Source organism: Cynocephalus volans, chromosome 4 (assembly GCF_027409185.1).
Source record: "Cynocephalus volans isolate mCynVol1 chromosome 4, mCynVol1.pri, whole genome shotgun sequence".
NCBI lineage: Eukaryota > Metazoa > Chordata > Mammalia > Dermoptera > Cynocephalidae > Cynocephalus > Cynocephalus volans.
Genome location: NC_084463.1, coordinates 129,422,731 through 129,448,210, shown reverse-complemented (window position 1 = coordinate 129,448,210; position 25,480 = coordinate 129,422,731). Strand labels below are relative to the sequence as shown.

The window sequence follows — 25,480 nt, the reverse complement described above, 5'->3', positions numbered from 1 at the left end:
TGAGGTGAGAAGCATGTACCCAGGCTGCAATGCCATCAACTTTTACTGCGGTCGGGGTGGTCAGCAATACCAGATACGGGCCTTTCCACCGAGGCTCAAGGTTGCTGGGTCGATGGCGTCTGACCAGCACTTGGTCTCCGACCTGGAACGGATGAGGGATGGCCACGGCACCTGGCTCGTATACCTCCTTGATCTGGTCCCAGATCTGGGTTTTTACAACTTCTAAAGCCTTTAAGTGAGTAAATAAGACAGGAAGAAAGTTATCATCGGGACCCAGTGTTCCTCCCAACTCAAGTATGGGGGGGGGTCCCCCGTGGAGGATTTCATAAGGGGTCAGACCAAGCTGGCCAGGGGTATTCCTGGCTCTGAACAGCGCTAAGGGAAGGAGGGCCACCCAGTCTTTTCCACCGGTCTCTAAGGCCAATTTAGTTAAGGTCTCTTTGATGGTTCTATTCATTCTCTCTACTTGACCTGAGCTCTGGGGCCTATACGCACAATGTAATTTCCAATTTATTCCCAGTTGTGTGGCCAGTCCCTGGCTTACCTGAGCAACAAAGGCTGGGCCATTATCTGACCCGATCACCTTAGGGATCCCGAAACGGGGCAGGATTTCTTCTAGTATCTTTTTACATACAGTCAGGGCCGTTTCAGTTTTGGTAGGGAAAGCTTCTACCCATCCAGAGAAAGTATCTACAAATACTAGCAGATACCTGTTCCCATACCGGCCAGGCTTTACCTCTGTAAAGTCTACTTCCCAGTATACGCCGGGTCGATCTCCCCGTTGTCTTTTTCCGGTCTCTCGGTAGGTGGTAGTCGCATTAGTCATGGCACAAGCCGGACACCGATTGGCGACTTCTTGAACGGTGGACCGGAGATTCGGGATGGAGAGGCTGGTGCGGCTCGTTAGTTGAAGGAGCTTTTCTGGTCCTAAGTGTGTTAGCTGATGTAACCGCTAAATGAATTCTTTTCCCTGGTCAGGAGTGAGCTCTCTTGGCTTGGTCCTAGCTTGAGCAGGCTCGATTGGCTCTTGAAGCTTTATAGTTTCTGCTAGCACCCTGACCGACAGGGCGGCTTGTTTTGCAGCCTCGTCGGCCCTCCGGTTCCCGGCCGCCACAGGGTTATTTCCTCTCTGGTGGCCCGGGCAGTGGATAATGGCGACCTGCTGTCCGTGTAGATGTTGATGTTTTTTCCTTCGGCTAGGCGTAATGCCTGCGTCAAGGCGATTAGCTCGGCCTTCTGGGCTGATGTCCCTTCTGGCAGGCTGCTTGCCCATACCGTCCGTTTGCCATCTACGATGGCGGCCCCTGCTCTCCGCTTACCTTCCACAATGAAGCTGCTACCGTCTGTATACCAGGCAGGCACTCCGGGCAATGGCTGGTCCTTCAGGTCCCGTCGAGTCCCAGCTTCTTCAGCAAGGATTTCTGAGCATTGGTGTACTGGGGTGGATTCTGACTCGACTGGTAGTAGGGTAGCTGGGTTCAGGACAGCAGGGGGCGCGAAAGATATCCTTTCGTTTAGCAGCAAACTCTGGTAATGAGTCATTCTGGCATTGGTCATCCACCGATTGGGGGGCTGCCGCACAATACTTTCGAGGCTGTGGGAAGCAATCACAGTCACATTTTGCCCCAAGGTTAACTTATCAGCGTCTTTGAGGAGGAGTGCCACTGCAGCAACCGCTTTTAGGCAGGTTGGCCACCCACTGGCCACTGGATCCAGTTTTTTTGATAGATAAGCTACTGGCCGTCGCCATGGTCCTAGGGTCTGAGTAAGCACTCCTCGGGCTACACCGGCTCTTTCATCTACGTATAGAGTAAATGGTTTGGTGAGGTCTGGGAGAGCCAAGGCGGGGGCAGACAGCAAGGCTTTTTTTTTGTGGTCAAAAGCCTTTTGATGCTCCTCAGTCCAGGTAAAAGGAATGTTTTCCCTTGTCAGGGGGTACAAGGGTGCAGCCAGGGAAGCAAACCCAGGAATCCAGAGCCTGCAGAATCCGGCAGTACCCAGAAATTCGCGGACCTGCCTGGGGGTTGTGGGAGTAGGGATCTTCATAACTGTAGCTTTCCGGGCCGGGGTCAGCCATCTTTTTCCCTCCTTGAGCAGGTACCCCAAATAGGTGACCTCTTTCTGGCATAACTGGGCCTTTTTAGCTGATACCCGGTACCCCAACTTACTCAGTTCCTGCAAGAGCTTCTGTGTCCCTTTTTTGCAGCCTTCATATGTGGGAGCCGCCACCAGGAGGTCGTCCACATATTGGAGTAATGTGACCTGGGGGTTGAGAGCCCTAAAAGGAGTTAAATCTCGGTGGAGGGCCTCGTCGAAGAGAGTGGGAGAGTTTTTGAACCCCTGTGGCAGCCGTGTCCAGGTCAGCTGACCTGTGTTACCTTTTTCTGGGTCTCTCCACTCGAACGCGAACAGTGGCTGGCTGTTGGGGTGTAGTCTGAGGCAAAAAAAGGCATCCTTGAGATCCAGGACTGAGTACCAAGTGTGACTAGGCGGAAGGGAACTCAGGAGGCTGTATGGATTTGGGACTGAGGGATGAATGTCTTGCACCCTTTTGTTAATTTCTCTCAAGTCTTGGACTGGCCGATAGTCATTGGTCCCTGGCTTTTTTACTGGTAGCAGAGGGGTGTTCCAGGGCGACTGGCAGGGCACTAAGACCCCTAGGTCTAAGAACCTTTGGATGTGGGGTCTGATGCCTTCCCGGGCTTCTTTAGTCATTGGATACTGTCGGACGGCCACCGGTGAGGCACCCGATTTCAGCTCTACTACTACTGGTGGGACGTTATTGGCCAGTCCCATACCTGTCTTTTCTGCCCATACGGTGGGAAAAAGTTGGAGCCAGGATGGGTCGATGGAGGGAGAGGCCGGCTTTTCATACAGCCGGTATTCTTCTTCTAGGTTTAGGACCAAGCACATGGTAGAGTGATCTCCCCATGTTACTTGTGGGCCCTCTGTAGAAAACTGGATTTGAGCTTTTAGTTTGGTCAGGATGTCCCGGCCCAACAGAGGAGTAGGGCACTCAGGTATGACCAAAAAGGAATGGGTCACTTGCTTATGTCCGACCCTTAAAAGTCTCTGTGTGGTCCAGGGGTAGACTTTGCTGCCGGTCGCTCCTACTACGACTGTCCGCCTGGACCCTACCTTCCCCATGGGTTGGGTCAACACCGAATGTTCAGCCCCGGTATCGACCAGAAACTCGATGGGGGTCCCCTCCACAGTCAGTGTTACCCTAGGTTCGGGGAGGGGGTCCGAACCCCGACTCCCCTAGTCATCTAGGGATAGAACCTTGGCTTCTCTGATGTTCTTTTTCCGGGGACATTCTCTTGCCCAGTGACCCTTCTCTTTACAGTACGCGCATTGGTCTTTGTCTAGAGGGGGTCTTCCATCCCTAGGTGTTTTCTTTGCCCGGTTGCTCAGGTTCCCTGTCTGCCTATCTCTAGACCCTCTTTCACCTACCACTGCGGCCAAAATCCTAGTCAAGTTTTTTTCTTGGCGCCTATCGCGCCGTCTCTCTCTCTCTTCTGTCTCTCTTTTTTCTCTTTCTTGTTTTTCCTCTTCTGTCTCTCTCTTGTGGTACACCTTTTCTGCCTCTCTCACTAAATCTTGTAAGGAATAATCTTGGAGCCCCTCTAGCCTCTGCAACTTTTTCTTGATATCTGGGGCTGCCTGTCCGATGAAGGCCATTGCAACTGCCGCCTGCTGTCCCTCAGAAGAGGGGTCAAACGGAGTGTATCTCCTATATGCCTCCATCAGGCGTTCCAAGAAAACCGAGGGGGGTTCTACCGGTCCCTGCAAGACCTCTCTTACCTTAGCCAAATTGGTGGGGCGCCGGGCTGCCCCTTTGAGACCTGCCACTAGAGTCCGGCGGTAGACCAGAAGACGCTCCCTACCTTCGGCCGTGTTGTAATCCCATTGAGGTCGATTGAGGGGGAAGGCCTCATTAATGAGGTTCTCGAGTTGTGTAGGGGCCCCGTTGTCCCCGAGAACGTTCTTGCGGGCCTCCAGAAGAATCCTTTCTCGCTCTTCAGTGGTGAAGAGGATCTGGAGTAGCTGTTGGCAATCGTCCCAAGTGGGCTGGTGAGAGAACATAAGGGACTCAAGAAGTCCCGTGAGTCCTGCTGGTTTTTCAGAAAAAGACGGGTGGTTAGACTTCCAATTGTAAAGATCTGCTGAGGAAAAAGGCCAATACTGTAGAGGGACCAAGCCATTAGGCTCAGCTGGGGGCCCTATGGCTCGGAGGGGCAAAGCTACGGTGGAGTCAGGACCGGAGCCGTCTCTCGGACTGCGAGGTTGGCGGCTCCTAGTCCCCGCAGCCGGTCCCTCAGGGCTAGGATCACCGGGCGCTCGGCCTGGTGCCGATCTGTTTCCCTGAGGGGCCAGAGGGGGCAGCGGAGCCGCCGGGTAAGGTGGGGTTTCAGAGAGAGAAAATAGGTCATCTGGTGTCGGGAGGACGGGGGGTTGGGGAGGGGCGGAAGGCTTCCTTGTAGGTGGCCTTTGAGTATTTTCTGATCCCGAAACAACAGCGACTTTGCTGGAGGGTGGCACCCAGGGAGGGGGATTCTGGGCGAGGTCTTGCCATACCACGACACAGGCAACCTGGTCCGGGTGTCCTCCGGTCTCCTGAAAAACAATCTTTTTAACTGCAAAAATGACAGTAAGATCAAAGGTTCCCTCTGGCGGCCAACCTACGCCGAATGTGGGCCACTCAGACGAACAGAAAGTCTGCCATTTTCCTTTTTTGATCTCCATGGACAGATTGTGAGCCCTGGCTTTGACATCTTTCCAATGATCTAGAGTAAGGGAGAGGGGCGTAAGGGCACTTTGCCCCATCTCGAAAATTTCCAATAGGGGAACGACGACGCAAAGACCTATCACAACTAAGACAAAAAGAAACCAGAAACGGCGACGAGACCGAGTGCCGTAGAAATAGAAGAAAGAGTCCGATGGCAGAGCGCGCCTCCCGAGACGCGGTGAGACCAAAGCACAATAATCCTCTGCCAAGGGGTCCACCAGGCGTCCCTGGTCCTCCCCTGATCCTGGGACGTCTCCCAGGATTGCCGGGTGGCGAGCCCCCGAACACGTCTGTTCGCTACCCGCACTTCGCTCCCAGAGCGACTAACCCGGAACAAACTGAAACCAAAATGCGCGCGCTCAGAAAAGACAGTCGAAATCACTGAGTCAGACACAGAGACGAGACACAGAAACGAGACACAGAACGACTGCTGGCCAGCTTACCTCCCGTTGGTGGGTCGGTGGTCCCTGGGTGGGGGTCTCCGATCCCGGACGAGCCCCCAAATGAAAGACTCCCGCAGTGGGTAGTCAGTCAGTTCAGGGAGACCCTCCCAAGGAACAGCGAGACCACGGCTTCGGATGCAAAAACAAGAGGTTTATTGAACACACAGGTACCCGGGCGACTCAGTCTTTCGAAAGACTGGCGCGCCGAGTAGAGCTCCTGGGTCCTTTTTATAGCAAAAAGCGCGGGTACAGAAGCGAGAAGCAAGGTAATTGGTTAGTTTAAATCAAGCCAGGGGTGAACTTCGGTCAAGTGGGAGTCCTTGAAACAGCTGAGGGGCACTCTTGAAACTTTAACTGACTTGTCTATTTCTGGGAACTATCCGCCCTTTGCCTCGGGCCGGGGCCCAGGTGCATAACCACAGATATCCTGTTTGACTCTGTTCCCCTTGTTTCTTAACTTGACTTTTTGGCTGTATTTTCCCTATACCCTTGTAAAAAGCACTTCCTTCAGTCAAGCCCAATTAATAATATATGGTTGGCTGGCACACAGCAAGGGAGACATCCGGGTCTGTGTGCTTGCTTTAACCTCTGAATTGAAGGGGCAGCCCGAGCCTTTCACTCATTCCACTGATTGTGTGTACTGCCAGGTTGCGGTCACAGTTTTCTCACTTTACTAAATCAGTCTGGACTGAAACTAGTCGTTTAGAGCCAAAATGGTAGATAAATGGGGGCCAACACTTTAACTTACATCTGATCTGCTTGTCACTTATTCCAATTCTTCTGAGCTTTCAAACACCACAAACAGGCCACACGGACAAGCAACGGCATAGGAATTAGAAGACGCTTACCTCATCAGAAGCTGCTTTCTTATTTGCTACTCACTTATACAGGCATTTGTTCGATAGCTTTGCAAGTTTCATGGGAGTTGTTATCCCCATTTCACAGGTAAGGAAAGAGGAACTGGGAGAGGTTATTTGCTCAAGGTTACATAGCAAGTGAGTTGGAAGATCCACGACTAGAACCTGTGTCTTCTAAATCCCAAGTCAATGTCTTTCTTCCTGTTAACCAAAGCTGGCCCACCTATAACAAATGCTGTCATCTGTTGCTGCATGATGCATCCACTCAATTCTATAGTATCCATAATCTAAATCTGAGAAGTGGAGAGAGGGCAAACCTTGTGGTGATATGAAGAAGATAAATTAATGAACAAAAGCCAAAGAGTTGTTGATATTAATATTCATAATGATGTTAACATTCATAATGTTGATGACAAGAGCTACCATTTAATTCTTCCTATAGGGTAGACTCTCTGTTAAATGCATTACATATATTATCACACATAATTCTCACCACAAACCTGTGTGATTGGTATTATCTTCTCTATTTGATTGATGAGAAAACTGAGATCAGATGGATGAACTTGCCCAAGGTTGTATTGCAAAGTAGAAAGCAGTCAGAATTTGAACCCAAACCTGTCTAATTTTTAACTCCACTTACATAATCATTGTACTACAAAGTTCTGTCCATGACACCTCAGAGGAGGTGACCTTGGGCAAGTCACTAAAATTCTTATTTCTATAAGTTTTCTCTAAAATTAATAACTTGCTCAGCTTTGAAGCTGAGCAAGTTATTAATTTTACCTTAATTATGAACTAACAAATGTGAGAATGATTTGTAATAAGTAAAGCATCATGCAAATATATGTTATCTATACTTAAGTTGAAATTAGTCAGTCAAATGAAGGTAAACTACCAACAGAGTGGTTCTTGGCACTAAGAAGGTGCTCAGTAAATATGTGTTGAGTCACTTGAACACATGCAAGACTTCTGCTGCCAAAGAATGCCTTTCTGTTCCCACAAATGGAAATGGGAGCAGAGAGAAATAAGGCAGGTCCTATGTCAGCTCCCTGGGCAGAAGTCCCCTAATCCACCAATTTATTCACTGCCTGGAGGAAACTGCCTTGCAGTCAAAGAGTAGAGTCTAAGTAGATATTGAATTTTCCAAATTCCTTCACTGTGCTCCACTTGCATTTAGCCATATGGAGATTTTTACACTGAATATTTTTTTTTCATTCCAAATGATATATGGTCATTATAGAAAAAGTAAAAAATAGTAGACAAATAAAAAGAAAGGGGAAAAAATCAGCAATAATTCTCCTATTCCCCCTGAGATAACCATTTTGCACATTGGTTTGTTTCTTTTTTTCTTAGCATTTTTTATATACTTGAATTCATCCTGATGCAAAAGTTAATCTTTGCTTTTCCACTTACCATCAAAGAATAGGCATCGACTTATGAAGTTCAAAACTGTTTGTAAACACTCATTCTTAATTCAATTGACAAGTGTCTGCTCTATTCTAGGTACTAGGGACACAGTTGGTGAACCAGACTGAAGTCATTGAGCTTCCAGTCTACCTAGTTACACTTAATGGCTACATAATATCTTATAGTCCACTTATTAATTATTCTCTTTATGGTTTAATATTCAGGTGGTGACAGGCTTTCTTACCAGCAAAATCCTCCCCAGCTGTATCTCCTTGGTGCCCCAGAATATTAAATAGTGTAGAAAGGAAACCAGCATTAGCAACATAAATGTGTGACTACACACACTCACACAAACACATTTTGAACAAAACCAAATATAATAAAATTTTGTTTTATTCTCCTTTTGGGGGCAGAGAGCTCATCAGTCCACTCCTATCTATGAACATCAATTCCTGAGAGTTCACTATGTGATAAGACAAAATCCAGCTAATCCTGAACCCACCTTTTCTCTTTTTCCCTTTCTTTTGGGAAATCTGAGTTAGAAAAACAGTCTCTACCTGCTTGGTTCCTGTGACATGTCTAAAGGGCAGAAAGGGGGAAGGGGAGGCACAGGTGTTCACTGCTGAGGCTCCTGAGTCCTTGGCAGTCTGCCCACCTCCTCCCATGTTCTGTTCGTCCTGTGCTTTGGAGCCAGCCAGGCATGTGACACATGCTGCCCTCATAGGCTCAGTCCCTCGTAGGATGTTGTTTTGTGTTTTGTGGGCCTCATTTCAGCTGCAGAGCCTTATTAGAGTGTATAGGAGGAATTGGGAGGAGTATCCCCCTGCCCCCATAGTCCTGTCATACCTACCCCAGGTCTTCTCCTTGGCCTGGGGGCCAGTCTGTGTTTGGAACTGCTGGATTAATTCTTATATCATTCTGATATTCCCCAAGCTCCTCTGAAATCAGTTTATTTAGAAATGAAGGCCAAAGTATAAAATTTGTCCAGGACAGTTTTACCTATGAAATGGCTGGCTGTGGGTTTGTCCTGGAAACCACATTCAATTTTGTATTCCCAGCACCTACCTCGCCAGAATCTGGCTCATAACAGGCATTTGGGTCACATCTGTTGAATGAGTACACACATGCCCCGGGATGTACCCGACTGAGCCCACCCTCACTGAGTGTTCAACCCAGTAACTGTGCACTTCACAAAGAAAGGGACCAGGACTTCTCATCTATGTCCTGCTACAGCCGAGCTTAGTGCCTGGCACATGCTGGGCATTCGGAAACCTTAGATGAAAAACTGAATGCTTCACCCCCATACAGTGGAATATCATTCAGCCCTGAAAAGGAATGAATTTCTGACACATGCTACAACATGGAAGAACCTTGAAAACATTATATTTAGTGAAAAAAGCCAGACACGAAAGGACAACAAATCATCTGATTCCACTTATGTGAGGAACCTAGAATAGATTCTTAGAGAGAGATAGTATAAGAGTGGTTACTAGGGTCTGGGAGACGGGGAATGAGGAGTTGTTATTGAATGGGTACAGAGCTTCTATTGGGGATGAAAACAATTTTGGAGATGGACGGTGGTGGAGGTTGCATAATGTGAATATACTTAATGCCACTGAATTAGACACTTAAACATGGTTGAAATGTAACTTTTATATTATGTATATTTTACCAGAATAAAAAATACTGCCCCCCAAAAGGAAAAAAAAAAGATGAATTCTGCCTTCCCTTCTACTTCTCTCCATCCATTCAATCTCCTTTGTTCTTTCAAACCTGGACGATGGGTGCCGTGGTGTCCCTCTTTGAGGACTTCTCCCTGCCAGGAATATCAGTGTAGGTACCACTAAAGGCTGCTAAGTTCAGGGCCTTTCCTCTCACCAGGGTGCCGGCTCTGAGCAGGGCCAGTCCTCATTGTGATTGAGGGCACCCTGGTACCTATTTCTCCAATTTCCTCAAATGCAAAACAAAGAGCCACTTCTGTAAGCACCAGGGCATGTCCAATACCTGCCTCACCTGCCCACCCAGACCGAAGTCCCTCCGTGGTCTTTCCTGTGCCCTGTCAGGCTCTGTGTATGATGGATGGGCACAGCCACCCTGGCAGCCCCGTGGGAAAGATACAGGTTGAAAGCATTTCTCTTCCTGCTATGAACTTGTTTACAAGATTAAAGGCAGGTGTGCTTGGGAGGGCTGGGCAGACACTGTAACATTGTTTTCCTAATTCAGAGCACACCAACTTCGAAAACAAGTGATAGTGTCTTCTGTTTCTTGGTTTCTAAAGCAAACGCTGCTTACACCACCTCCTTTTAAGCAGGGGAAAGGAAAATGGGTAATGGAGGCTTAATTCTGACGCTTGTTCCTTATTAGTAGCAATAAGGGGACAGAGTTGGCGTGTGTGTAAAGACTGCAGCATATGCTGCCTTGGTTTAAGCAACCCCCGTGTGTAGCTCTTGGGGCTCAGGTGACTACCTCAGACACGATTTGTTTCTTTCTTGTCCATGCACACACACCGCATTATTCACCCAGGCCTGCCCTTTATCAAAACAGTATCTCTTTTCATCCCAAGGACCTTGTCACGAAAGACCAAGCTACAAAGTCCTAGTGAAAAGATGGGACTAGACAGCTGATGAGAGAGAAGCCGGCACTGCCCTTTGGAGGCGGCTGAGCCAGTGGTCTGGGCTAGGCTGGCTTCCCAAGCAGCTGCACAGGGTAGAAATCTTGCCCTGAAGTCAAGTTTTCCCTCCCTCTCCTAGCAATGTCAATTGGTATGTGTGTCTCTTTGCTGCACAAGGTGTGAAGTTGCTCTGTGGGCTAATACAAGACATCTTTTTAATTGCACGGAAGAGTAACTTCCAGGTTGCCAAGTGGAAGCACTTAGGGGAGAGAGGAGGAGGCTGGCTTCTTAAACAAAATCCTGAGCGAAGATGGGAAAACGAGGCAAGGAGTGGAAGGAGTGTGAGGGCGGGGGCAGGTGTCTGTCTTTCATCTGGATATTCAGGATGACACATCTGGTGCCAGGGAAACTGCTATTTCTAACTGACGGAGAAGCTTTGCAGTCAAGGGAGGGCTGAGCTGTCAGGTGAGCTAGAGATCAAGAATTATCATGACAGCTTCATGGCATGTGAAAGGCGCTGTGAAGTGCGGTATGATTTTAACCAGCGGTGGTTAAATTAGCTTCTCTTGGACCTGGTGTGATGTGCAGTCAGAGAGTGGCCACTGGCGGCTGGGAGTGCCAGGTGTGAAGAAGGCTGTGATTTGGAAGGACCACCATTTAGCAAAGAAAGTGCATGTGAATATTGGCTCCCGGTTTCTGAATTGTGCTTAATGGACGTTCCAGGCAGCAGTGATGGTGTTAATTAGTAGCTTGTCAATTCTTCCGGTGAACCTCTATGAAAGCCCTATTATAAATATTCCAGGGACTCAACATAACCCCTCTCTGAACTTCCCCAATTTAAGATCTTGTCAAAATCCAACCACCTGTACTAGCCGGCTAAGCAGCCTTGACTAACCGTTTTGCCCTGTGCTCTCACATTCCACACGATTGTCTATGCAAGACTGAGCGAGTGAGGGAGCAAGTGAGTGAGTACCTTTCTGAAAAAACTCCACTCAAAAGTGAGCGGAGGAAGTGCCTTTAATAAGTCATCAGCCAGAGCAAATCAGGCTCTGTCTAACCACCTAGTAATGCCTGCCTCTTCACTGAGGACTTTTCAAAACTCTGGAGCATGAGGGTCTATGATTTGATGAGCCATTGCTTGTGAAATTCCAGGAAGAAAAAATAACACGAGCTACTCTGCATGCATGTGTGTGTGTATGTGTGTGTGTGTATATATATATATATGTATGTGTGTGTATATATATATATGAGGGTATTTCAAAAGGTTCATGGGAAGATCAGTATTATCTTTTAATTCTATTTTTTCCACGAACTTTTTGAAGTACCCTCATTTATACACACACATACATGTATATTGCTAATATATATCATACATAAATTAAAAGCTTCACATTAACACTCTGTGACAGTACTCTGCCAAAAGTTTTACATAACTTAACTCATTTTATCCACATAGGCAGGTAGTCTTTTATTTGAAAGATGAATAAACGGCAGTTCAGAGAAGCCAATATTTGGCACGTCCTTGAACATGGGTCTACTTGACTCCATAATCCATGCTCTTAGCTTCTGTCTCTAAAATAAGAATGGTTCCATGTTCTTGTGGCTCGAAGTGGCCTGGCTAGCCTGCCAGCTTTTATGTGTGTGTGTCACATAAGCCCTCCCATTCTCCCTTTCCCAGCTTCTATGCAGAACCCCAGTGGAGCTGTCCCAGGGCTTCCAAGCCTTAATTCCTGCAGGAGATGCCCAGGAAACCCTATTAATAAGAACTTGAGTCTTTGTGATGCAGCCAGTCCAGGACATGTCTGTCCATCGAGAATCTGTTGGATGCTGACCAACACCAGGGCTGTGAACCTGAGCAGCCCACCTGAGCACAAGCACCAACTTCCCTTTTCCAAATCCTGCTTGCCTTAGATATGCCCAGCCCCCACTGAAGTTTGTAGGGGAGTAAACATCCGTTCACCTGTCCAGGCCTCCCTGGATTTATGGTCCAGCAGCTCCCTGCTGCCTGTACCACCGCACTGTGTACTGCAAACACAGATGACCTTTGCAGCGATTTCATCTCAACTTGCTTCCATATAGAAAACCTGTTTTGTATTGACATTGTTTGGAACAAGTTCTGCCTATGTTAACTCCCTTACCTTCTGCCCCTGGAATTTCAGCCCAGAGAGACCAAGTGCTTATAATTTCAAGAGCAAGGGGATTGGGGGCAGGGGGTCCTTGAAAGCATCCCCAGTTTCCATCATCTGAGTCTTTGCACCAGTGGCTTCTGACAGATGGAGTTGCTCTCCTTCCTTCCAGGTTTTCTAATTTCTCCCTGGAAGGGGATGGGTTGCAGACTCAGATTGGCCTACCAGCAATAGGGTGTTTTGTGAGACATTTTCTTACAAGTTGGTTCCCATGTGGTATTTGTTAGTCACAGCTAATTATTAAGTCCTTGGCTGAGGCAATAGACATTGTTCCCTTGGATTCCTCCCTCCTCCTTTTCCCCCTCGCCCCTGCCCCCCATTGGTACAGAACAAAACCCATTGTGGGGCTTTGGGGGTTGGCTATGCACATATTTTCCACCTGATGGGCCCACTGCTGGAGTTTCATGTTTCAAATTGAAACTCCACTGAATGAAGCGTTATTCATTGATGCCAACACATTCGTTCTCTGCTCTGTACAGATATTTCTCCCACACTGAATGTGGGTCTTCACAGGTAATTTAGATAATTCACTGAGAGCAATTCACAGCAGTTACTCAGAGCATTGTTAATTTGCACAGAATTATAAAATGTTAGGATTTTTAGATCACAGAGAGATCATCAAGTGCCAGGTTTGTCCAGCTGTGCTCAGAGATGTAGGTTAGAAAGAAAGAGGGGGCTGAGCTAGAGAGCAGGTCTGAGTCCCTTCTTCCCAGGCCCCCAGCAAGAGCACTCAGCATTTGCCTGCTTTGCATATTGGACTTCTGCATAAGATTTCTACAACCTAAAAGCAATCTTGAGATCCAGTAATTGAGTCCATGCACTTGTTCATTTGTTAGATGAGGAAACTGGCCCAGTAAGGGGCCTTCTCTTATCTAAAGTCTGAGTGAACTGGTGAATTGATGCCAGAATGTGAATTAGCACATAGGTCTCCTGACTTCTGTTTGCTGCATTTATCATGCTGTACTGGGATAATTCTGGAACCCATCATTGGGCTGCTTTTTCCATTGCCTGGCCACTGTCTCATGGAAAGACCTTACCTGGAAAATCTAGAGGAATGGAAGTCCCCCAGAAAGGCCATATCACACTATGTTTTTACTAAAGGCCACCTCAACTGCACCATTCCATGGAACCACCTGGAGTTGTACAGTGCACAGCCTGAGAGACTGTATGGAGCAGCCATATTTTCACTTTACATATGTAAGAGTAAAAACTAAAATTGAGCTAGAAGGTTTTAGTCAGCATTGTGCAAGGAAAGAACACAGGCTTTGGAGCCAGCAGATCTGGGTTCAGATCTTGGCCCCACTACTTATTGGTCCTGGGAACATGGACATGTTACTTGATATCACCGATCTTCAGATTATTATCTAAAAACAGTTGATAATACCTATGTTAAGGGTTTTTGTGAATAATTAAATTCATTAATCCATGTAAATGATCTACGTAAAGCATATTGGGGAATTGATAAATGTTCCTTTCCCTGTAACTTAACCGTTCTCATTTCTATAGATGTATAGGTTTGAGTCGAATTAAAAGCCAGACATTTTTAAACTTTACCCTTCACTTGGAAACTTCTGGATTTCATCACAAGCTTAACACTAACCAAATGAAATTTGGGGTACTATGGACCATTGGCTTGTCTTAACCTTTAACAGAGCACTTATAAAACTGAGTATTTTGGGCCGGCCCTGTGGCTCACTTGGGAGAGTGCGGCGCTGGAGTGCCGAGGCCGCGGGTTCGGATCCTATATAGGGATGGCCGGTGCGCTCACTGGCTGAGCGTGGTGTGGACGACACCAAGCCAAGGGTTGCGATCCCCTTACCGGTCAAAAAAGAAAAAAAACCTTGAGTATTTCCTGGGGGAATTTGGCTGTGGGTTTCCAAGAGAAAATTCTATGAGGGAACACTGGAAAAACCGAAAAAAATTAAGTCCTATTCTTCTGACTCTGGAAGCCCCAGGGCTGTCCTGGAGCTTCAGAGGCTGACTATCCTCCAAAAGACTCTGACACTGCAATCAGAGCTCCTCATTGCACGAGCTACTTGGGTGTGCTTGGGACCCTTCCAAACCCTTCTTTATTGTCCATCCAGACAAGAACCATAGACCCAGAAGCTTGTTTTCAAAATCTAGGAAAACAGATGTTTTTCTTATTTTTCTCTTCCTCTCTCTTGCCAAAATGAACACTGAGCTTTCATTGGGTTCTACAGTTGCCTTTTTTGTTTTGTTTTTACTTTTTTTTGTTTTGTTTTGTCTTTTAAGATAAATCTAGAGTCATTGTAAAATGGTGGGGAAGAATGGGTATCCTAACCTGGGAGTCCTACAAGACAGGAGAGAGCAAGACTGACTGACTGAGTTCTAAAAGGGTCTACCCGGTATTACCCCCAGGCCTGTGAAGCCTGATGCCCCACGCCACCCCCTGCCCGTCCCGCAGGCTGGGATAAGAAAGCAAGAACTGCCCTCTCCTCAAAGGATCCCCAAAGCAATGCGTCCAGCTGAGCAAGGAGGTGTGGCTGTGCAGGGGCCTTGTTGCTCTAGCACATGCGGTGTACCAGGTGAGGCCCAGTGTCACTCACAGGCCCTGTACTTTATAGCCAGCTCCCACATTGTAAGTATTATAGTAGTTTTCTGTTTCTGCTGTAACAAATCACTAAAAATATAGTGGCTTCAAACCCATATTTATGTTACAAATATGTTGGTCAGAGTCTGACGTGGGTCTCACTGGACTAAAACTCAGCTGTCAGCAGGACCGCCCTCCTTTCTGGAGGCTCTACGGGAGAATTCGTTTTCTTTCCTTACCTTTTCCAGCTTCTACAGTTTGCCCAGGTTCCTTGGCTCCTGGTCCTCTTCCTCCATCTTCAAAACCAGCAAGAACAGGTGGAGTGTTTGAGTCCTTTTCACATCGCATCCCTCCGATCTGCTCTTCTGCCTCCCCCTTCCACTTTTGGGGACCCTGTGGTTACATTGGGTCCACCTAGATGATCCAGCATAGTCTTCCTATTTTAAGGTCAGCTGAATTCTGTCAGTGGCCTTTCTTCCCTTTTGCCAAGTGAGGTAACATATTCATAGATTCCAGGGATTAGGATGTGGATATCTTGGGGGAGGGGAGCAGTAACCATAGGAACATAGGTCATTTTGACACTAGAGACAGTAATAGTATATATTAGGAATCTTTCAGTTGCAAGAAACAGGACCTGATAAAAACAAAAGGTTTTATTGGCTCATGTATTCGGAAGTAAAGGTTTGATTGGCTTCAGGCACACGTGTCTGTTCTTTTCTTGGGTTTTTTTTTGTGATGAGTTGATTCTCAAGCCAGCACTATCTGCATGGTGGCTAAGATGGCTCCCAGGAAATTCTAGGCCTTCGTAATGCTTGAGACTCATGATCTTAGAGAGGAAATCGTGACCTCTTTTTAGGTAGCACCAGCAAAATCCAGAGGATGAACCTCATTGGCCCAGCTGGGGTCAGATGTACATCCCTAAACTGAACACTCTTCACGAAGGTACATCCTAGAGCAGTGATGGATTCAGCCTTACCAGAAGCACATGTACTGAGTAGGAGTCTCCAAAGGACATTCAGGTGTTGTCACTAAAAGAAAGGGGAAAGATTTGGGAAGGCAAAAGCAATAGATGTCCACTCTACCATGTTATTGCTGGATTTCAGAACCATGAAATTGATATATTATTCCAGTTTAGATCTCATTTGGCTTCAAGCAACAATACACTCAAACTTGAAAGAGTCCCAAAGAGCCTCAGCCCAGGGCAAGAAGTAAGTTAGTTCAGGTGGTCTATAAAAAGAGGAATTGCAGAGTGGTTAAATATGGGTTTTGGAACCAGACTGCCTGGGTTTATATCCAAGTTATTCGTTGTGTTTACTTGACCTCTCTGTGCCTCAGGTTCCTCATCTGTAAAATGGGGATGATAATAGTACCCACCTCATGAGTTTGTTGTGAGGTTTAAAAGTGTTAATACAAATAACGTGCTTAGAATAGTACTCGACACAGAATAAGCATTCAATAAATAATAGCTATAGTAGTGATTGTTCTTATTACGTTCTTATTGTTATTACAAGTAAGCACCCCAAGGGTGGCTTAGGGACTTGGAAGAGGTTTAGGAAGCAAGTCAGATACTTTACCTTTTTCTAGCTGGGGCCACACAATCTCTTCTCTCTGGAACTTTCTCTCTCAACCACCTCTGTGGGAACTGAGGGTCTCTTCCATAATGTGGACTTTTACACGGCTTTCAATTGCTGTCCTGCCACCTCTGGCCTTGACTGCATGTCCACCACCAAATGAGTGCTGTATCAGCATTTCTGAGTTCAAATTCTTAAAAAAAAAATCTGATTAGTATGGCCAATGATCTCCTCTAAATAAGAGTGCTCCCTGTTTGATTAGCTGTTACTGACAAGGTTAGGATCACCTTGTACAAAGGGTTACTTCTTTCAGTAGGAAGGTGTAGGTTAAGCTAAGGAAGAAAGTTGGACTTAGCTGGAAAATTGACTGACTAGTCTTTTACATGTACATGCTAGCAAACTGGAATTTTCCTACAGAACAAAAGAGTCAGTTTCAAAGAATACTGTTTATGTGTAGATATATGGAAACTGCTTAGTTCTAATGTGATTTAGCCCTGTAGTATTTGTAGAGAAAAAGTGATTATTCTCCCACTATTACAAACAATAGAGACATTTTAGCTCCAATAAGAAATGCTCATTGGGTGGAAAAACACCCTATTCCCTCTTGCATAAAGCATCAATCTCAGAAGCTCATTCCTGGAGCAGAAGTTCGTGTGATGGTGAAATGCTCGTGTTCATTGCCAGGGGAGTGTATTCCAGAGTGACCAGGGATGTCCCCAGAATGTTCCCTTTGATTACAGGAGGAAAAGTCCACATTTGCTTATAGGAGGAAAAGTCCACATTTGCTTTTTGTTTGCCAATGTTCTCACTTTTCAGAGCCCCCATATTTTTTCAGAAATTTCAGTCCTGAATATTCAAAACATCTCCGTGGACAGAGGTTTCTGCCTCAGAGCCCTTGTCCTTTCCTCTGAGGACTGTAGTCTAAGAATCCTGCTGGCGAAGTAGTTCCATAGTGATGGGGAGGAAGAAGGGGTACTGGTGTAATTTCGTAGCTCTGAGGCACTACAGGAAGGGTGGAAATGCTTTGGATTGGGGCTGGGTATCTCAGGAAGGACTGAGATTTGGGGGAAGACAAAGCATTGTCAAGATTTCGATAGAGAACTGCTGGGAAAGTCTCCACTGTAAAGGCTCCTGTGCCCCTTTCTAGTGGAACAATTTGCAGGCTCCACGCTTGCTTTCATGTGGATTGGTTTTGAAGCAGTCAACAAAAAAGCATCCTGCTGCCAGGGCCAACCATCAAAAAGAGAAAAGAGAGCAACACAAACTGTGGAGGAATGTGCGAGAGAGAAATATTGCGGAGCAGAGATGTGGCTCTGCAGGCCTGATACCATGTGCATTATCTCCCCCAAAGGACCCCGTGGTTTAATGGATGGGGCTTTAACCTACCCAGAGGTCAGTCACTGCTGGACAAGTGGAACCTCATCCCGGAGGGCCTCGACATACTCATGACACATGGACCTCCTCTAGGTAAGTGCAGCACAGGCTGGCCTTTTTTTCTAAGTATAATGAATAATGCTTTGGGGACATAATCATTTTCCTCCAAAAAAAAAAAAAAAAAAAAGTGAACACAAAAAGAAAAGTCAACGTCTTTAAAGAAAGCCAGTATGATAATTAAACTCAGCAGTTCTGCTGGGCTTACAGGTGTTCTTGAAATTAAATTTTTCGATTTAGTCGAGTCAGGGAAAAATCAAATGAGTATGGTGTGCCGTGGTCTTTTGAGCTTGACAATTTATTTTAAGAACTGTATTCACTTTGGAGTATGGGGGATGGGGTGGGGCTTGGAAGGAAGACACCTATCTCCAATTGCAGGGCATTTGGGTGATAATGAAATGATGAAAATTTTTGTTCAAAGGAGCTCATTTTCCTTTTCCATATATTGCTGGAACCTGGGAGATCTTAAAGTTTAACCTTTGAGATGATTATATGAGAACAGAATTTTTTTAAGCCAAGAGATTTCAGTAAATGCTTGTGTTGAAAGTTACTTAAGGATACTCCTCCTACAGGCACATTGAGCATCCGGGTTTATATTATCTGTGTGCTTCAAAGCTACCCTCTAGGGACCGAGATTATGGGTCAGAAGACGCTTATTTGACTTATTATTTTCTAATTATTCATGAGCTTGTTATCTGTTTGGCTTAGCCACAGAACATTTTTCAACCAGGACTACCCCTTGATCCCCCTCTACCCAGCACCCTTTATGCCAGATCTTTTCCTGTTCAATTAAGACATGCTCAGGAAATTCAGATGTTTCACTTTGGTTTTTTTCTTTCTCTTTCTTTTTCTTTCCTTTTTTCACGGTAAAAAACACATAACATGAAATCTACCCTCTTAACAAATTTTTGAGTGTACAGTGCTGAAAGAGTTTTCTTGATCATCTTGGTTTGGAGAGAGAGGGAAAACAATGCAAAATAAATGATTTTTGCAATTTTTTCTGCGGCTTGGGGTTATTATCCAAGTGACTTCTTTTCTCTGTCAGCTCCCAAAATAAAAAATCTAACATTCATCCCCCTATGCAAATTTAATCTTTGTCCATATTTTCTCCTTCAAGCCATTTGGTGTTTCATTCCTTCCCTTCTGAGGGAAGAAACAGCGGAAGAGAGGACCAGGGCGTACACCTTCGTGGCACATTTTAATGATGGGAAAGTTAGAGAAGAGGGGCCAGTTGTGTTGCTGACATGGAAATTGCTCAGATTTGCACAAGATCAGCTGTCCCTGACTTTTTCAGCACTTCGCAATCATCATCCCAACACTTATTTCCCTGTCCCATATCACCCCATCACATGTTTTAAAAGATTATACTTGCCATTGACCTTTATCAAATCATAATTAATTAATTTCCCTATTTTACAACCATTAGATTAACTAAATCATTAAATTGCAGCTAAATATTCTGATCAGCATGAGTTACCCAGTGAGAGCACTCTATAGAGTTTTCATTCCAGCCAACCTGATCCTTTTGCCTGAGCAGCCCGATGGGTACAGGCATGATTTCCCTTAGGCTGTTTATTATAAGGGACTTGGACATCTTCTGCATAGAATCATTTACATGACTGGGATATGATTTGAATATAACTTTCAACAGAACAATCAATTCACAAACTTTATCAAGGCATTAGTTTTGGTATAGATATGAGTGATAGTAAAGCAGTAATAGTAAATCTGAATTCTAGACTCCAAGAACCCAGACATCCCAGGAGCCCTTCATAGGAATGCTGGCCTCCCTCTCTTTGTAGTAAAGGTAGAGTAAACCAGCGAGTGGCTGTGTGTAGCAGAGTGAGATCTACATCAAAGAGTTCCAAAATAAAAGTTTAGGCAAAGTTTTCATAAGGTAAAGTTGAACTTTAATTAATACACAGTTATAGGGATTTTTATGAAAAGCTTATACTGGGAGTGGGGGTGAATTCTTTTGAATTCTTTCTTACTGGTGAATGAAGATGTAGTTCTGTGGGACTTTGCTGTTAGGATATGGACAAGATACTTGCTCAGGTGCAAGTATCCCCCTTTAAGAAAAACACATCCATGAATGAATCTACCAATCACTGTGGAGTAAAGATGTTTTCCTCTAATTAAAAAAAGTTTGGAAACTCTGGTTAGATGTTCGCTAGAGCCCCACTTTCATCTGATGTTCTTTCCAGACGCTCTGGTCTGGTCACTCTCTGCACCCCAGCTGACATGTCTTTACAGAGATGCTAAATATTCATGTCTACAACTGGGCCAAACAAAGCAGAAAGTTGTCTCTTTCTGCCCAGTCATTTCTTAACAGTAGAAATCACCTAATGGAGCTGTGGAATGGATTCCCATAGCTGACGATTTACCCTTTCGTCCTACCTACCTTCTTTATGCCCCATCCTGCTGAAGCATGTGGATTCCATTTCAGACCATAATCATCCAGATAGCTGACTTTTGCTATAATTAATGTCAGTTTTTATGGATTTTCTGCATTAAGCGTAGAACTAAGTGGCTTTTACTTTTAAAGTAGTCAATTAGCTCCAGCTTGCTTGATGCCACCACGAGGTCACATTGTTGCCTGTTGCTAGAGGGGAGACTGGAGGAGCAACTGGCTTTCCAAAGTTCTGGTCATCGGGAACCACCAAGGGTTAAGAGTTGACGTACCTGAAGAGAGCCAGGTGTCTTGTGGCCAGTTTACAGGCAGCCCCTCCCAGTCTTCCTTCTCTGAACCTTCTTGGAAGTAAACAGTTATAAGAAAGATATAATAAAAAAGAGAAAGTAACTGAATTGAGGAAGAGAAAGATATGGGACTGCCGGGAATAAACGTCACTGAGCCTATGAAGAAGATTTGAAACCTATGGCTGAATAAATCAAATCCCTTGCAGAAAAAAAAGAAAATGTTAATTAACAGGAAAGAAAAAAATGGAAACCAAAAAAAAAAAAAAATCAAGATCCTAAAGAAGACAAAGTGACGAGTGAAAAGTTTCTTAAAAGCCATTGTGAGCTTTAATGGAGAGGCTAGGATTACAGATAATGTAATAAACGTTCTGTGAGTTATGGCTTCCTGAAAGTCTAAATGAAACCTTACCTGAAGAAAGAAAATTAAAAGTATTGATTGCGTTTTGCCCTTAGGTTTTCGAGACTGGGTTCCAAAGGAGCTTCAGAGAGTGGGCTGTGTGGAGCTGTTAAACACAGTGCAGAGGCGTGTCCGGCCCAAGCTCCACGTGTTTGGTGGAATCCATGAAGGTAAGAACAAAAGAAAGGAATTCACAACATGTTGTGTCATTCTGTTGGGGGAGACCTTAGCTAAACTAGGACTACCTGGAGCAGTGGTTTTCAAACTTTTCAGCAGTGGGACCCCTTTATAAGATGAAATCTTATGAGAAACATCTCCAAATAAAGCTGATAAATATTTACCAGTAGGAACCACATCTGGCCCACCTTGTCGCAAACCCAGCACTCTCCCAGGCAGCTTCTGGAATCTCAGAATCTAATGAGGAAAGTTTGATCACCACTGCTTATAGGGCAACCCTGAAGTACATAGAACATATTTTCTCTTTAAGAGAGATAGAAGCAATGCCTGGACATTAGAAGCTGTTTATTAGGAACTATTGTACATTTCCTACCTACCCATTAAATGTTGGGTTTCATCTGGAATGCAACAAAGACCCAAGAAGAGAAGGCATTCTCTGAAAAATAACTTCGGATATGCAATGAAAGATATATGACAGAAGTGGCAAGAACCTGCTCAATTGCAGGTAGACATTTTTTTACTAACCTCGGAAAACAATTTCAGACTTCTCAGAAATCACCAGCGCTATTAGCTCAGGCTGAGATTAGCAGAATAATTAAATCGCCCATAAATGGAAACTGGTCCAGCTGCTCTTTTCTGCCTTGCAAGGTAAGCCAAGTCAAGTTCACAGAACCTGAAAGTCTCACAGGAACCTTCAGGGCTCTGGGTTTTGTCTGTCCTGCTTTTTTTCAGACTGGGGGTAACTGTGCTTTCGGTCAGACACAAAGCCCTCTTTCAGCAGGTGTGCAATGGGTGGGCAGCACCATATTCTCTTTAGCTCCTGCTTACAGCTGCTCTCTGGAGTATTTTATGAATCTGCAGACAAGTTAAGGTATTTAAGGCCGTTTGCCTGTCAAAGCAAAAAACAAAGTTTGCTTTTCAAAGCCACAAATCCCGTGGCTTCCTGGTTAGGTGGGTAATAAAGAGCATATTGAAAATCATCCTACTGAGGCCAGAGAAAATTCATCTTGCTCCAAGTGCAGGCACCAGCTGCGTGGATGGAGAGCAGGGGTACAGCTCCCAGAGAGCGATGACAGCCTGTCCTGACTTTGAGCTGTGCTCCCTGAAAAGGAGGGCACTTGTCCAAGGTCTGATGCAGTGGGGTGGGATGTGAGGAGGGGAGACCAGAGAGATGGGACCTCATATCTAAACAACATTTCTGGAGGGCCGTTATCTTGAAAACAGGTTTGAATTCCTGCAGCATGACTATGGGTTTGCATTTCATCTTTAAAAAAAAAAAAATCCTTCATTACCTTTAAACTAGCCAGACAATTGGAGAATTCCACCGAATCCCCCAAATAATAAACTTGCTCAAAAGGGAGGAGATCATATTCAAATAAACTTGTCTTGCTTTTATTCACTTAAGACAGCTGAAGAGGGCAGAGAGAGGGCAAATACCAACCTCTTGATGGAGAGAGATAACAAGACTTTATGACCCCAGAACTAAACAGTGCACATTTTAAATGCTTCTTTTCTTTTCTTAAGAGATTTCTCCATTGACCCTCGTTAAGCTATCCACAGGCTTACTTGGAGAAGTTTTAGCAAATGGGGGGAATAAAACCTTATCAGTTATTTCTGTAAGTCATGGTAATTTTTATTTTTTCACAGCTGTATTTCTATTTTCCATTAGTGCCTGAAGCCAGCAGAAGTACAAAGTTAGTTTCAGAGGCTGCAAGACAAATATAAAGTATCCAGGGAATTGTGCAAACTTGAAAACATGCTAAAAATTTCAACATATTAAAAATTTATGAAAGGAATATATATGTCAAAGACCTAGGGAAACTGTTCTATTGTTCTCTCCACAAGAAGTTTATATTACATATGGCAAGTGTTTTTGCTTGATCCAGGGTCCAAATAAGCTTAGAAACATTGTCCTGTGGTGATGTTTCTACACATCACTTGGACGTTTGATTAGTTGACGCTCTTGAATAAAATGGACTCAGCATGAAAGTCACATAAGTCAAGTAGGATAAAATCACTTATGGTTAACTTTCATGGAGGCAGTTTTGAGATTATTTCACAGATGAGGAAGCTGAGTACCCTCATCTCCCAACTCCAGTGCGAAGCTCTTTCCTTCCTGCCTGTCCTGAAGCCCCTTTGGCATTTGGTTGTGTGTGCACCTGAGGAGTTATTCTCATGTTGCACATTTCATTCCCTAGAACTCAGTGGTTAATATAGAGCTTTGAAATGAAAATTCAATTTAAACAAGAAGGAAAATTTTTGTTGTTGTTTTTTGTTCTGTTTTTTAATTCTCACTAGTAAAGAAATCACAGCCTTTCCCCAACAATGTTAGCATTTAGATAAGGAAAAAAGAATTGCTCTTTGTTGCAGCAGAGGATTCTCTTTTTTGAAGAGCACGGAGTAGAAATAGGCAGCAGCTTCTGAAAGTTCTTCTACACAGAGAAGCACAACTGAATTTCACCTCACCGACCACTAACATTTTTTTTTTTGTTCTCCTTGCCTGATGGTCCTACGCTCAGTCACTGTCATTTGTATATATCACAGTGAATGTGACTCTCTCTCCTTACAGGTTACGGCATCATGACCGACGGCTACACAACATACATCAATGCCTCGACGTGTACAGTCAGCTTTCAACCGACCAACCCTCCAATTATATTTGACCTTCCAAACCCACAGGGCTCCTGAAGCTCTATGTGCCCTATTGGAACGTGAGGGAAGGTCTATAAACTGCCATTTTTCTAATTATAAACTTACATTCTCTTGTTTATTTCCAAATCCTGTGAGTTCTTTTTGTAAAATGTTGAAACACAAATGATGCTAGAGGTTGTGCTTCTTCTTTATGTTTTTTTTTAATGGGGCATCCATTTGAAATCAAAGGAACGCTGTGAATTTGTAAAATGCCTTCTGTTTTCTCAAAGGCCATGCCATTGTAAATTGTTAGTGTTCGCCAAAGGTCGGCCAAGCTTTCTTTTAAAAAGTGCTAAAAAGTCTTATTTTAATATGCTTTAAGCTGGAAGAAAAAGAAAAAAAGAAACAGGTAGACAGTGTTTTAAAAACCACCCAGATTTGCACAACTGTTGAAGAGTATTGTTTGAAGTATTTTCGTTTTTGATGTTTCGTTGTTGTTGTTTTCTTGGTAATACTTCTCTTTTTGCAGACGTGGCCCCGATTTATAGCAATCTTCTCAGCAGAAGTAGGCCTGGAAAAGACTTCTCTTCATGCTCTCACTGTAAAGAAAGCTGTGTGAAGGGAAGAAAATGGCCCTTGTGTAAAAGACGGCTTAGCTAGTGAGATCCATATTGTGGTTATACAAGGTCTCATTGTTTGTTTGTTTCTTTTAAATTATTTTAGCTTTAAAAATACGGAAATGGAATCTGTCAAGAGCAGGTATTTCATGCGGTTAAAACAAATGAGTGTGCAGACTCCTTTTCAATATGGGTTTATATATATAAATATTTTTTTGTGTATTATGACTAAGTTAGGAGTTTAATATTGCTAAGGACAGTGCAACTGCGAAGGGATGCTGTATAGCAGCACATCAGAATTCCGAAGGAACTGACACATTTTCTAAGAACTCGAGGTCTTAAAGAGCTTGAGTTAAATCTAGGTACAATTAAGGCGTGTATAGACTTAAATTTAAGGATGCAATGGAAGCTAACTAAAATAAGGCTTAGTTGTCCTTTCTATTTAAATGCCCTGAATTGTCTTTTTCCTCGCCCCCCCGTCATTTTGCACTGTGTGTCGATGCAATCTTCGCTAGCACAAAATATTGTCGCTAATAGTTATTTCTGTTTTCCCATTGTAAATGCTGTTGAGCTTTATTCTATTTTATGTTACCTTGTTAATGAAATTTAGGAAAGCAGTTGTTTCTTTAAATTTATTGTGATATTCTATATCTAGCGGCCTTTATATGCAAATAAAATTGCAAGATTTTTCAATCCTTGCTGTTTGGAAGGTTGGCTGGTGGGAGGATGGTCCTTTCATCCTGAGGAAGGGGAATTTTATTCATATGCAACATCCATAATCCCTTACAGAAGAATTAGAATAAGTGGGTTTTTCCCCCTAATTTTCAATAAATTTTTATTTCCCACCATTCACTAGCTGGCAGGGAGATCAATGAGGCACTCAGTGTACTCTTCCCTTCCATCATGCTGTCATCTATCTTGCTTTGGATTTCAGAGGGTGAAGATTTCATCTTTGCTTGTTGTAATGGGAAAAGCATGACTGTGCAGTCAAGGCTGTGGACACTTTTTGGGGCGTGTTGGTGGTAGTGAGTGAGGAGAAGCAGATGGTGATACCGTACATTCTCATTTGTCCCCAAGAGCAGTCACCATCTCCCCTCATTGGTTTGTTAATGATG

At 44.5% G+C, this 25,480-nt stretch overlaps 2 protein-coding genes across 4 annotated transcripts in view; one reads left to right on the top strand and one right to left on the bottom strand.

The window, feature by feature from the left end:
• The window catches only part of MPPED2 (metallophosphoesterase domain containing 2), a 176,247-nt gene extending 151,189 nt beyond the window's left edge, over positions 1-25,058 (top strand). For all 3 annotated transcript variants that reach the window (XM_063093911.1, XM_063093913.1, XM_063093912.1), the window contains exons 5-7: positions 17,767-17,882; positions 20,997-21,110; positions 23,687-25,058. In XM_063093911.1, coding sequence (XP_062949981.1) covers positions 17,767-17,882; positions 20,997-21,110; positions 23,687-23,805 — 349 coding nt within the window. In that variant the 3' untranslated portion in view covers positions 23,806-25,058. The remainder of the gene's footprint in view (positions 1-17,766; positions 17,883-20,996; positions 21,111-23,686) is intronic.
• LOC134375352 (uncharacterized) lies at positions 1,237-5,236 on the bottom strand (the record flags this gene model as incomplete). Its single annotated transcript, XM_063093718.1, is given in 1 exon segment — positions 1,237-5,236. A coding segment is annotated over 1 exon segment (3,591 nt), but the record flags the coding sequence as incomplete, so codon positions are not given.
• Positions 25,059-25,480: the final 422 nt, after the last annotated feature.